Source organism: Hemitrygon akajei, chromosome 8 (assembly GCF_048418815.1).
Source record: "Hemitrygon akajei chromosome 8, sHemAka1.3, whole genome shotgun sequence".
NCBI lineage: Eukaryota > Metazoa > Chordata > Chondrichthyes > Myliobatiformes > Dasyatidae > Hemitrygon > Hemitrygon akajei.
This window is the reverse complement of record NC_133131.1, coordinates 151169954-151184362: the sequence shown is the minus strand read 5'-3', so window position 1 is coordinate 151184362 and position 14409 is coordinate 151169954. Positions and strand designations below refer to the sequence as shown.

The following is a 14409-nucleotide window of genomic DNA, read 5'->3' as shown; positions in this document are numbered from 1 at the left end:
CAATTGTATAAAAGTTGATTATCCATTGTAAAAGGAATAAGTTTATTTTGAATTAAAGGTCTCTTTGCTAATAAAGATTTCTTTATCCCATCATCAACATTTATCTTATCCCATAAATCAATAAAATGTTTTAATATAGGAGATTCTTTCTTTTCCCGTATCCATTTAGATTCCCACTTATATATAAAATCTTCTGGTATATTTTCTCCTATTTTATCTAATTTTATTCTAATCCATGCCGGTTTATCTTCATCAAAAAAAGCTGCAATAAATTAAGTTGATTTGCTTTATAATAATTCTTAAAGTTTGGAAGTTGTAACCCTCCTAGGTCAAATTTCCATGTCAATTTTTCCAACGATATTCTTGACATCTTACCTTTCCAAAGGAACTTCCTCACACATTTATTTAACTCTTGAAAGAACTTCTGCGATAATTGTATTGGTAGTGTTTGGAATAAATATTGTAATCTAGGGAATATATTCATTTTTACAGCATTTACTCCGCCTACTAATGTTATTGGTAATGTAATCCATTTATCAAGATCTTGAATTTTTTTCAATAATGGTAAAAAATTTATATAAATTCTTTATATCATTATCAACTCTTATACCTAAATATTTTATACCATTTATCGGCCATCTAAATTGAGTTATTAGTCGACATTGACTGTAATCTCCTTTAGTAAGGGGTAGAATTTCACTTTTATCCCAATTTATTTTGTAGCCTGATATTTTCCTATATTCTTCCAATCTAGAAGATAATTTACGCAGCGAATACAATGGGTTTGTTAAATAAAGCAAAACATCGTCAGTAAATAAATTAATCTTATATTCCTCCTGGTTAACTCTGAAACCTATAATATCTGGGTCCATTCTAATTAATTCAGCTAATGGTTCTATTGCCAATACAAATAAAGCAGATGATAATGGACAACCTTGTCTAGTTGACCTTGTTAACTGAAATGATGTTGAAATTTGACCATTTGTCACTACTTTAGCTTTGGGATTAGTATTTAAGGTTTTAATCCATTTTATAAAAGATACTCCTAATCCATATTTTTCCAATACCTTAAATAAAAAATCCCATTCCAATCTATCAAATGCTTTTTCTGCATCTAAGGCAACTGCCACACTCATTTCCTCCCTCTTTTGTGCCAAATGAATTATGCTAAGTAACCGAGTTACATTATTTGCCGATTGTCTATTTTTAATAAATCCTGTTTGATCCATATGTATTAATTTTGGTAAGTATTTAGATAATCTATTAGATAATTTTTGCTATTATTTTATAGTCGGTATTCAACAAAGAAAAAGTCTATATGATGTTGGCTTTAAAAGATCTCTATCTTTTTTTGGCAATACTATTAACATAGCTGTTGAAAAAGATTCTGGAAGTTTATGCGTTCTTTCCGCTTGGTATATTAACTCCATAGAAGGAGGAATTAAAAAATCTTTAAACTTTTTATAAAATTTGGGCAGAAAACCATCTTCTCCTGGGGATTTATTACTCTGAAGTGATCCTAGAGCTTCTTCAACTTTTTTTAATGTAAAAGGCATATCTAATCCCTTCTGTTCTTCCGAATTCAATTTTGGAAGAGTTATTTGTGATAAAAACCTTTCTATCTCGACACTATCATTTTGTGATTCTGATTGATACAGTTCAGAATAAAAATTCTTAAAAGTTTCATTAATTTCTAAAGGTTTATAAGTAATTTTATTTACACTTGTTCTAATTGCATTTATCGTTTTGGAAATCTGGTCTGTTATTAACTGCCAAGCAAGAATCTTGTGTGATCTTTCACCTAGTTCGTAATATCTCTGTTTAATTCTCATAATTGCTTTTTCTGTTCGGTATGTCTGAAGTGTATTATATTGTAACTTCTTGTTAACAAGTTGTCTTTGTTTTTCTTCTGTCATATATCTTTGAGATTCTTTTTCTAATTTTGTTATCTTTTTCCAATTGATCTATTTCTACCATATATTCCCTCTTAAATTTATAAGTATAACTTATTATCTGGCCTCTCAAATATGCCTTCATTGCTTCCCATACTATAAATTTATCATCAACTGAATGTAAATTTGTATTAAAAAAAAATGAATCTGCTTTTTCATGAAATCACAAAAATCTTGATGTTTTAATAATATTGAATTAAATCTCCATCTGTAAATCGATTCCTCTTTATCCATCATTATCATTGTCATTGTCAAGGTGGAATGATCTGACAATATTCTTGCTTTATATTCCATATTTTTTACTCTGTCTTGAATATTCGTTTGTCAACCTGAAATTATTAACCTGCTCAGTTGAGGAAAAACACCAGAGACACAAAATTACCTCTGAAACGGTTTTTATTCAGAGAGGAGTTCCAGAGAGGGAATGTAGGGCATGGAGGAGATAGTTTGTGTCCTCCTCACAGGCGTGCTGAGTGTCGCTAGCCAAAAGCAGGTCATCAACGTACTGGATGAGCACTGAGTTTTTAGGGAAGGTGAGGTCTTTCAGTTGGCCACAAAGGGTCTGTGAGAAAATAGTGGGGGAGTCCCTAAAGCCTTGGGGAAGGCGGGTCCAGGTGTATTGGCGATCCTGGAAAGTGAAGGCGAATAAGTAGCGTGAATCCTCAGGTAGGGGTATGAAGAAGAAGGCGTGTTGTAAATCTATAATGGTGAACCATCGTGCAGCGGCGGGTATCTGGCCCAGAATGGTTGCGGGGTTGGGGATGGCGGCATGTAGGGGAGGGATTATGTCATTAATTGCCCTTAAATCTTGCACCAGGCGCCACTCGGGGCGTCCGGGCTTCGGCACTGCTAAGATCGGGGTATTACAGGGTGAAAGGCAGGGGACTAGGACGCCTTGTTCTAAGAAGGAGGTAATAAGTGGGTGGACACCCTGAACGGCTTCCGCTTTGAGAGGGTACTGCGGGATCCGGGGCAATCGTGAGTTGGGCTTTACCTGCATCTGGACGGGGGCTACCGGGGTAAGGCCTACGTCGGTCTTGGAGGTTGCCCAAATCTCAGTGGGGGATTCACAACAGGGGTCAGTCAGAGGCTGATGGTGGTGCAGGGTCCCTGAGGTGTCACATTGGTTGTCAAAGAAAAAAAATACTACCACTATCCACTTCCTGCGGGTTTCCCGACAGGGAAAGGTCTGCCTGCTGCAGTACCCTAAAGACGGCAGGGCCCAATTCCTTAGCTGCATGACCCTCATTTACGCTAAGGGTTATATGGGGGCTTATTCCAGGGGATCGCTGCCCAGGAAGTCAGGGACATGGGTGGCTAGGGCTGTGCCTGCTTCCGCAGTCACAATGGCAAAAACTGAAATTGGGAATTCAGTTCCCAAGTGTGGGGCGAATAAGGCTGCCAAGACTTCTGAGCATCCTGAAGGGTCGTACGCAAGGGTCACATGGGGAGTGTATGGGGGCTTGAGGGTGACTGGCGAGCAGGAGGGGAGGTGGGCGAAGTCCAACGCCCACCATTGTGGGGGAACGTGAAGCCAGAACGCCCAATGGGTAGGAGGTTCGGTCAGGGTGAGACCATCATTGGTGCAGGTAATGGTGAGATGGAAACGACAGAGTATATCCCTTCCTGCCAGGTTGATGCCCAAATTGGGGGTCACCGCAAATCTGATAAGGGACTCATGGTGGTTATAGCGAGTGGGGAGTTCTTCGGTCATCTGGAACTCCTGCACCGGAGCTGACAATCCCGAAAAAGGAAGTCGGGAGTGCATTGGGGGGGGGGGGGGCATCATTGGTCAAGGGCACAGGGGGGGTGGGATTCGCAGCCCCCGCAGGCGAAGGGACCTGCTGCTCCTCCTCCTCAGTGCCCTCATTAGGGTCAAATAGAGTCTGCAGCCCAGTCATATCCGGTGCCGGCCTTTTATCACCAAGTTTTACATTATGATCATCAATCCTACGCTGTTCATCATAGATTTCACATAAGGCCTTCAGTACCCGGCCAGCCCCTGGGTTTTCCATCACTATCATTGATGGGTATCTTTCTATTTTTTGCATTCACCTCCCAGGAGGTCTGGCGGGAGCGCTCATTAAGTCTCCTGGTCACGGTATACCAACGCGTAATTAGATCTTTCCATTTCTGTGAAACGTTCTGTTGCCACACCTGTCCCTCTGCTCGCTTACACTTCTCAAGATCCCAAGTTCCCCCTAATGGCCAAAATTCATTCCCCAACTTGTTATTCATCCGCGCACTCAGTCTCCGTAAATCTGTCTCGTTTTCAGGGAATTCTTTACATATTTTCCATAATGGCATATTTGGTCCTGATTTATCTAGAGTCTGGCCCATTTTGGTAACTTACTCTCGCATCCACTTCAGTGTCCTGACCTTCGCGCGGCAGATTTCTGCTCTTAACAACCAGTCTAAGGCAGGATGCGGTTTCAGTTAGATGTTGGAACCAGACCTTAATCAAATTAAATATGTATTGCTCCGGAGCTTCCAACCCCAAACCCCACGCAGGGACTCTAACTCCACTTCCTATACCAGGGGACTGGAACCCCAAACTCTATGTAGGGCCTCTAACCCCAACGTCTTAAACCAGGGGCCTCTAACCCCAACTTCTTAAACCAGGGGCCTCTAACCCCAACGTCTTAAACCGGGGCCTCTAACCCCAACTTCTTAAACCAGGGGCCTCTAACCCCAACTTCTTAAACCAGGGGACTTGAACCCCAAACTCTATGCAGGGACTCTAACTCCGCTTCCTATACCAGGGGACTGGAACCCCAAACTTCTTAAACCAGTGGACTCGAACCACAAACTTCTATGCAATTCTCACCTGTTATCCGTGTCTCCCAACTGAGGTTCTCCATTTGGTCCATGGAGGGCGTAGGATGGTCAGCCAGAGCCGAAGGGATCGGAACGGGGAGTCAGAGAGGGAGAGAGAGACCGAGAAAAATCTCTCGGAGGGCCCTTCCGTCTCAACCCGCTCATACCTGCCGGCCGACCGCTTACACCGGATCCCCGAACTGCCAGCTGTTAGGCTCCTGGCTCAGCTCGCCAAATTGTCAACCTGAAATTATTAACCTGCTCAGTTGAGGAAAAACACCAGAGACACAAAATTACCTCTGAAACGGTTCTTATTCAGAGAGGAGTTCGCAGCCCCACGCACTTCGGGCTTAAGGTAGCCAACTCCCAATTTGTCGGTTTACAAAGGTCATACTTATACCCAAAAGCAGGGTACTACATTCGCAAATATGGTTACCAATTCAAATCCATCAATTGATTGGCTATTGCATACCTAAGCACGCAAGATACTCAGAATTAGCAAAGGTTCAAGCGTAATACTTGGAAGCACTTCAAAACACTTGAAATAGGTATAACTCAAAATACTTTGCCAAACACATTGTTTTGTGGTCGCAGGTTCCCTTTTCCTTGTGGTCTCCACGCCTGGCCTGGCACCTTATTTTAGCCACCTCTCCTTACTTCCCCAATGACGTACCTCTCTCTTGTCCTGTCTACATATTTTGCTACACTTACCCCTCGCCCACCCCCTCTACACATACCCCTTACCCTCTTCACATTCTCACGTTGATAATAGGAAAAAATCTATCCTTGAATAAGTTTTATGTCTATTTGAATAAAATGAGTAATCTCTTTCTTTTGGATTAATTCTTCTCCATATATCAATCAAATATAAATCTTTCATCAATGATAAAGTTAATTTTGCTACTTTTAATTTTGTAACAACCTTTGTTGATCTATCTAAAACTGGGTCTAGACAAAAATTAAAATCTCCACCTATTAATATTTTGTCATGAGTGTCAGCCAAATTCAAAAAGGCCTCTTGTATAAATTTTGCATCATTTTCATTTGGTGCATAAATATTCATAAGAGTCCATAGTTCTGAAAAAATTTGACAATGTATAATTACATATCTCCCCCGCAGAATCAATTAATACATTTTGTATTTTAATTGGTAAAGTTTTATTAACCAAAATTGCAACTCCCCTCGCCTTTGAATTAAATGAAGCTGCAATAACATTTGCGACCCAATCGCTCTTTAATTTCTGATGTTCTATCTCTGTTAAGTGTGTTTCTTGTAAAAAAGCTATATCTATTTTCATTTTCTTAATGTATGTTAAAATTCTTTTTCTTTTCACTGGTCCATTAAGCCCATTAACATTAAAACTTAAAAAATTCAGTAAATTAGTCATTATTTTTAACAGGGTTACTCCAGTCTATAGTAATACCTAATTAGGTATTAGGTACCTAATTAGTAATACCTAGTAATACTATAGTAATACCTAATAAAGTAATACTTTTCAACTTTCGTAGTACCTTGGGGAATCTTTTTAAAATTCTCCATGTTGCTATGTGTCTCCCCCCCCCCCCCCCCCGATTGTCCAGGCAAAGAAAGAAAGATTAAAGAAAAATAGATTATAAAGAAAAAAATAACAAAATACTCCCCTACTAATGTTGTGAATAAAAAAAACACAACATTATCCCCCTCTGTTGTATGGGTCATGGCAATCGCCATGGTTACACACGTGAATCCCGTAGCAATCAATCCGAAGTTCCCCCAGCTCCCCCCGTAACATAAAAAAGTATATATAAGAGAAGTAAAAAATAATATCACTACTCTTGATTAATATTTCTCAAATTTTTACCTTTCTCCCCCTGTATCATATAATTAAGAATATATTTAAATATTCTTCTGTCCTTAAACATCCATCAACTCCATTCACTGTCCCTGTCTTCATCTTTAATCCGTTTCACTTTTAAATCTTTGGCTGTGGTTAGCGAATATTTGGGAGTTCTTGTGCAAATTCTTCCGCATCCCAATAATCAATAAAAAATCTTCTTTTTCCGTCATCCAAAAAAATTATCAGGGTTGCTGGGTGGCGCAATATAAATTTATAACCCTTTTCCCATAAAACTTTTTTCGCTGGGTTAAATTCCTTCTTTCTCGTCAAAAGGCCATAACTTATATCAGGATAGAAAAGAACTGTTTTCTCTTCTACCATCAAAGGCCAGTTTCTCTTTCTGGCACGTTGGGCAGCCGCCTTCAGGATCTTTTCTTTATCTTGATATCTTAAGCATTTTATCAAGATTGATCGTGGGTTTTGATCAACTTGAGGTCTTGATCTCAAGGCTCTGTGAGCCCTTTCAATTTCAATTAACTGGGTTCCTTCTTCCATTTCCAAAATTTCCGGAATCCATTTTTGAAAAAAATTTATTGGATCCTCTCCCTCTGTACCTTCTTTAAGTCCAACAATCTTAATATTATTTCGTCTGCTAAAATTTTCAAGTACATCCACTTTTTCCAACAACCGTTTTCTTTCTGATGTCCAGGCAGAAATATCTTCCATTTTATTCACTCTATCAATGGTGTCTCCCGTTGTTTCTTCCAAGTTTTTAATTTTCTTGTCCATTTTGTCCTGTCTTTTCATCATTTTATCAAACATAATCTTCATATTTTTAATATCTTTTTTATTACTTTTAATGCTTTTAATTCATGCATTATTTGCACCAAAGATTTTTTTATGGTTCCAATATCACCTCCAACCTCTTCCTGTTGCTCTTCTTTGTCTCTTCATCTTTGTCTGATTTATCCAGAGAATCTGATTCCACCTCATATTCACTTTCACTTTCAGTTCCGATCATAGCTGGGATTTGTAGTTCGGGTTGCTCGTGTTTGTGCATGCCCCTTCCTTCACGCATGCGCAATTTCTGTTGCTCTTTTTTTTTGGAAACGGTTGATGTTGCCGCAGTTTCCTGTTCTGTATCGCCGGAGCTAAAATGCACTTGAGCCCGAGGATCTTTCATGGCGGCCGGCCTTGATTCTTTTCCAACTTGTGTTGTCTTCAAAGTAGTAGTTTTCTTCTGCTTCTGTTTAGGAGACATATCTTAAGACAATCCTGAGTAGTTTATAAGTAATTTTAAAGAAGTATTTACTAACTTTTCTTCACTTAAACATTATTTTACTGTTTTTTTTACGGGAGAGCTGGATTTCCACGTCTCGATCCTACATCATCACGTGACGTCCCCCGTGTGTGTACTTTTAAACCTTTTTAACTGTTACTATGAAATTTCAGCTAATTGAGGTAACCACTTAATTGGGCCGAAATGAATTGGTCCCAGTGTGTGCCAGTTAACTGTAATCCTCTGTGTGTTCATCTTTTGGGATCCAGTCATGTGTAAGACCATCTGCCCTGGAGGTGGTGGTGCTATTGAGCTACATTCCCAACCTACCACTTTTATTTGGTGAATGTGTTCCCACAATGATGTTGGGTGTTTACTGTAGTGAGTTCCAGTGTGAAGAGGACATACTCTCTTTAGACTGTTACCCTCGGGAAGGAGGTACAGAAGCTTGAAGGCACACATTCAATGATTCAGGAACAGCTCCTTCCCCTCTGCCATCCAATTTCTAAATGGACATTGAACCCATGAACGCTACTTCACTACTTTTTTATTTGTTTGCACTACCTCTTTTATCTTAACTATTTAATAGACATATATACATTTAATGTAACTTTTTTTTCTGTTTATTTATCATGTATTTCATTCTACTGCTGCCAAAAAGTTAACAAATTTCATGACATATGCTGGTGATGTTAAATCTGATTCTGATTCATTTGCACCCAGTATCAGAAGGGTGTGTGGCTCGGAAAGGAGCATCCATCCACCTGGTAGTGTCTGAAGTAGCCTGTCATCTGTGAAACAACCTGTAGCTTTGAGAGATGCCGTTAAACTTGTTTTTGCAAGAAATTGCAGTGCATTTTGTAGATGGTACATAGTCATTGTGAACTATGGACAAAAACAATGAATGTTTATTTAGCAGGGTACCAGTCAAGTGGGTTGCTTTGTTCTGGATGATGTTCAGCTTCTTGCATGTTATTGTAGCGGCACTCATCTGGGAAAGTGGAGAGTATTCTATCACCCTCCTGGCTTGTGCCTTGTAGACCCAAACCCTAAGCATTTCCTATACATGTATTCATCTAAATGTGTTCTAAACAATATCCACCTATTCCACTTCCTCAGGCAGCTCATCCTCTTTTAAATAACTCAAGCACACTGACTGTTAACAGTGAAAGCCACCTTTTATTATCTTGGTGGTAAGAAAGCAGTTATGAGAAAGCATCATGCTCTCTACCAAGACCCAAAACTGAGTTTCCTGCTTTCTTACAGTTCCTTCTTATACTGTTTCTTGTTCTGTTTCTTTACATGACTAGTGCTTGGTCACAGAAGTCAGTTGCAGACAGGCAAAGACAGTGAGGGGCGGGAGAGACAAACTTAACCCGAAATGCACAAATCTTAGTTCTTTCAGTTGGTTCTTGATAGATTAGGTGACGCCCTACAAAGATGTTAGTTAATCATTGACCCTTTTATAAATGTGTTGTTCATAATTTTCTTTAGTTCGATCTACACACTACCTTCTGTGCCGTAAACACTGTTTTTGTGGAAAACCCTTATTTCTGACTCTTCTTTGTTTATCCTGCCTGTTAATTCCTCAAAGAATTCCAACAGTTTTGTCAGGCAAGATTTCTCAGGGAAGCCGTGTTGACTTTGACCTATTTTGTCATATGCCTCCAAGTACCCTGAAACCTCATCCTTAATAAATGGACTCCAACATCTTCCCAACCACTGAAGTCAAGCTAACTGGCCTATAGTTTCCTTTCTTTTGCCCCCCCCCCCCACCTTTAAAGAATGGAGTAACATTTGCAATTTTTCAGCCATATGGAACTATTCCAGAACCTAGTGGTACTTGAAGATCATTACAATGCCTTTACAATCTCTTTAGCCACAGCTTTTAAAACCCTGGGGTGTAGGCCATCTGGTCCAGATGACTTAACTACTTTTAGACCTTTCAGTTTTTCAAGCACCTTCACCTTAGAAATAGCAATCACTGTTCTATCCCCTGACTCTCATACATCTGGCATACTGCTAGTATCTTCTACAGTGAAGACTGACACAAAATACTTATTAAGTTTGTCTGCCATTTGTCACCCTTAACTTACCTCTCCAGCATCAATTCCAGCAGTCAAACATTCATCCTTGCCTCTCTTTTACTCTTTATATATCTGAAATATCTTTTGGTGTACTTTTTATATTCTTGGCTAGCTTTCCTTCGTATTTTTATCTTTTTTCTCTTTATGGCTTTTTTAGTTGCCTTTTGTTGGTTTTTAAAAGCTCCCCAATCCTCTAAACTTCCCACTAATTTTTCATAATATTATATACCACTTCTTTTACTTTTATGCTGTCTTTGACTTATCTTGTCTACCACAATTGCCTCATCCTCTCTTTAGAATATTACTACTTTGGAATGTATCCATCTTGAGCCTTCCAAGTTGCTCCCAGAAATTCCAGCCCTTGCTGTCTTGCCGTCATCCCTCCTAGTGTCCCCTTCCAGTTAACTTTTGCCATTTCCTCTCTCGTTTCTCTATAATTCCCTTTCTGGGCTGGCCAGTGGTATAGTGGTATCAGCACTGGACTTGGAGGCAAACGGGCCCAAGTTTGAATCTGGCTGGGGCCCAACCCGGGCAGCGGCAGTATCTGTGTGGAAGGAAGGCCTGACAATCTGCTTGTGTATCTTGCCACGAAAACCCTATGGACACCAACACTATCCATAGGGTCGCCATGAGTCAACGACAGCTTGATGTTACTCAACAGCAACAATAGTGATACTTCTGATTTTTGGCTTCTCCCCCTCAAACTGCAGGGTCAGTTCTGTCATATTATGATCACTGCCTCCAAAGGGTTCCTTTACTTTAAGTTCCCTAATCAAATACGGTTTGTAACACAACACCCAACCCAGAATTGCCTTTTCCCTGGTGGGCTCAACTACATGCTGCTCTAAAATGTACTCTCAAAGGCATTCTATAAATTCCTTTTCTTGGAATCCAGCAGCAATCTGATTTTCCCAATCTACCTGCAAATTGAAATCCCCCATGACTATCACAACATTCACCATTTTACATCCCTTTTCTATCTCTTGTTGTACTTTGTGCCCCCCACGTCCTGGCCACTGTTCAGAGGCCTGAATATAACTCCCATCAGGGTCTTTTTACCTTTGCATTTTCTTAACTCTACCTACAAAGATTCTGTATCTTCTGATCCTATGTCTCCTCTTTCTAAGGATTTGATTTCAGTTTTTCCCAACAGAGCTGCCCACCTCCTTCTGTCTGTTCTTTTGATACAATATATATCATATATAACCATATAACAATTACAGCACGGAAACAGGCCATCTCGGCTCTTCTAGTCCGTGCCGAACGCTTACTCTCACCTAGTCCCACCGACCTGCACTCAGCCTCCATTCCTTTCCTGTCCATATACCTATCCAAATTTTTTTTTAAATGACAAAATAGAACCTGCCTCTACCACTTCTACTGGAAGCTGGTTCCACACAGCTACCACTCTCTGAGTAAAGAAGTTCCCCCTCGTGTTACCCCTAAACTTTTGCCCCTTAACTCTCAACTCATGTCCTCTTGTTTGAATCTCCCCTACTCTCAATGGAAAAAGCCTATCCATGTCAACTATCTATCCCCCTTATAATTTTAAATACCTCTATCAAGTCCCCCCTCAACCTTCTACACTCCAAAGAATAAAGACATAACTTGGATGTTAATCTCTGAATTGTGATCTTCTTTCAGCCACAACTCGGTAAGGCCTACAATATCATACCAGCCAATGTCATACTGAGCTACCAGAAAATCTACCTTATTCTACATACGATACTGTGTGCAGTCAGATATTTTGATTTTATTTAGTCATACAGTGCAGAGTATGTTCTTCCAGCCTTTTGAGCCAAGCTGCCCCAGTAACCCCTAACAAACCCATTTAACCTGAAACTAATCACGGGACAATTTACAATGACCAATTAACCTACCTGGTATGTCTTTGAATTTTGGGAGGAAACTAGAGGACCTGGGGGAAAACCCAAGCATTCCATGTGGAGGTTGTACAGTCTGCTTACAGAATGGCGCTGGAATTGAACTCTGAGCTCCAGAACACCCTTATCTGTAATAGTGTCGTGCTAACTACTATGCTGTCGTGGCACCTGTATTTATCACCCTTTTTGATTTTGCCTCCATGTTACGCTTCAGCTTATCCTACTGTCTGCAATTTTGCCATATCATTTGCCTGCTTCCTCACAGTCTCACTACAAACTGGATGAATTTGTTTGCCATCTGCCCTAAACTCAGGTTCATCACTCCGGTTCCTATCTCCCTGCCAAATTAATTTAAACCCTTCCTCAACAACACTAGCAAACACTGCAAGGTCCCCCTCAAGTTCAGGTGTAACCCGTTCATTTTGTACAGGTCATTACTTCCCCAAAAGAGATCCCAATGATCCATAAATCTGAATTCCTCAGCCACACTATCGTGGGTGCAGAGAGAGTAGAGCAGTGGGCTAAGCATGCATCATTGAGGTGCACGAGTGTTGATTGTTTCTTGCTGAGGAACTCAAAGATCCAGTTGGAGAGGCTCAAAGATCCAGCTGGAGCTAGTTGATTAGAACTGAGGGTATAATTGTTTTGAACGCTGAGCTGTAGTCAATAAACAGCAGCCTGGTGTAGGTGTTGCTAGTGTCTAGGTGATCCAAGGCTGAATGGAGAACCAGTGAGATTGAACCTGCTGTAGAGCTTTTGTGGTGATTGCAAACTACAGTGGGTCCAGGTCCTTGCTTGGGTAGGAGCTGATTCTCGCCATGAGAAACCCCTCAAAGCACTTCATCACAGTAAATGTGAGTGCTGCTGTGCAATAGTCACTGAGGCAGCTAACTCTGCTCTTCTTGGTATGATGGTCACCTTTTTGAAGTAGGTGGAAACCTCCGACTGCAGCAGTGAGAGACTGAACATGTCCTTGAACACTCCCTGCAGTTGGTTGACACAGGTTTTCAAAGCTCCACCACCTTGTGAAGCTTCACCTTCTTGAAAAATGTTCTGATGTCAGCCTCTGAGAGGAGTTATTAAATTTATTACTGTTTTCAATTACGTTTTATTTGCAAGTCTGATACATTTGCCAATGTCAGTAATGACATTGCAAAAGAAGTAGTGCTGTGCCTACACCTCCCTTTTGAATATCCTGTTGAGTTCCTCTTAAATGGTGCAATTGGATTGCAAATAGTTAGTATGAATTATATACTTCTACAGAAGCATTACCATCTTTGTTCCTTGTAGTCCTATTACTTTAATGTGTGGGTTTATATTATGTAAATATGACCCTTAATTTCTTAAATGTTTGTAGAGCACCAGGTGAAGAAGTCACCAGGAAGTGATGCCTGTTGAAAGTGGAAGCAGTGCAACTGCACGACAGGTGAAACAGAAACGAAAAGCTCACTCAATCTCTATCAGAAGAACAAACAGCTCTGAGCAGGAACGTGTTACATCACAGCGTGAAATGCTAGAAGGACAGGTATTGTAAATTATCACTAATTATAAAGAGCTTGGAGATTGTGCTTGATAGTGTTAGGGATCCTAATGAATCTGTAGTATACTCATTACCTATTGCATTGATTCTGTGAAATTAGAAATGTTTCCAGCTAAAAATAGTTATTGTCCAGTCTTGACTCTGGGCCAGACATATAGATAGTACATAGCTTGAGGAGACAAAAGATGGTACTATTTGTCTAGTCACCAATGTTAAATCAATACAAGATTTTGGGTAGTCTCTTGTACTTAGCTCTACACATCAGTTTTATTGAACTCAGATCAAAGAGGCAAGTGCAGGGGCATGTTTAACACTCATAACCAGTTTTCCAAACAAGTAGGTTTGAAGTTTTGGATGAAGTTGTTCTTCCCAGTTTGAAACATTTTGCAGTTTTAATATCTGTGCTGGAAAGTAAGTATTTTAGCATACTGTTTTCATTGCTGATAATTCTATTTGTTATGGGTGTTAAACAAAAGTTCAGTAGTTAAAAGAAATACAATTATGGCCCTTTACATGAACTTCCTCAAACTAAAAGCTTACGGAGTTAATCACTGTGAGCCTACTGCAGCGTGCTTTTGGATTACATCATTACTTCTTAACTGCTGAAATATTGAAGAGAAAGCAGATGGAATACAAAATACCATTTTTATGCAGTGTGCACTTATATTTGCACAAAATGAAAAATAAATTTAAACAGTATCTTGCATTTAATCTGAGGGCAAAGCGGGAAAAGATAAAACATAATTAAGCGAGAAGCAATTTCTGTTAAATAAATGTATTGCAGTAATAGACATTAAATCTAGCACGTTTATTTTAACTATCACAGAAATGTATTATTACAGTTAAATACTTGTGAATGACTTAATTATTTTAACTAAGTTTAATAATATTTCACCACATATATAGCTGGTGTAATCCAAATAATTAATGATTTTGGAGTGTTTGAATAATCCTTTTAAGGATAGATTTAATGTGGTAATAGCAATTACTTTTCATTTTTGAAAATAAGACATGGGTCAGAGTTTCTTACAGTT

At 39.6% G+C, this 14409-nt stretch overlaps 1 protein-coding gene across 5 annotated transcripts in view; it reads left to right on the top strand.

Moving 5' to 3' along the window:
- Positions 1-14409, top strand: part of wdr37 (WD repeat domain 37) — a 128508-nt gene that overhangs the window by 13643 nt on the left and 100456 nt on the right. For all 5 annotated transcript variants that reach the window (XM_073054845.1, XM_073054843.1, XM_073054844.1 and 2 more), the window contains exon 2: positions 13193-13360. In XM_073054845.1, coding sequence (XP_072910946.1) covers positions 13223-13360 — 138 coding nt within the window. In that variant the 5' untranslated portion in view covers positions 13193-13222. The remainder of the gene's footprint in view (positions 1-13192; positions 13361-14409) is intronic.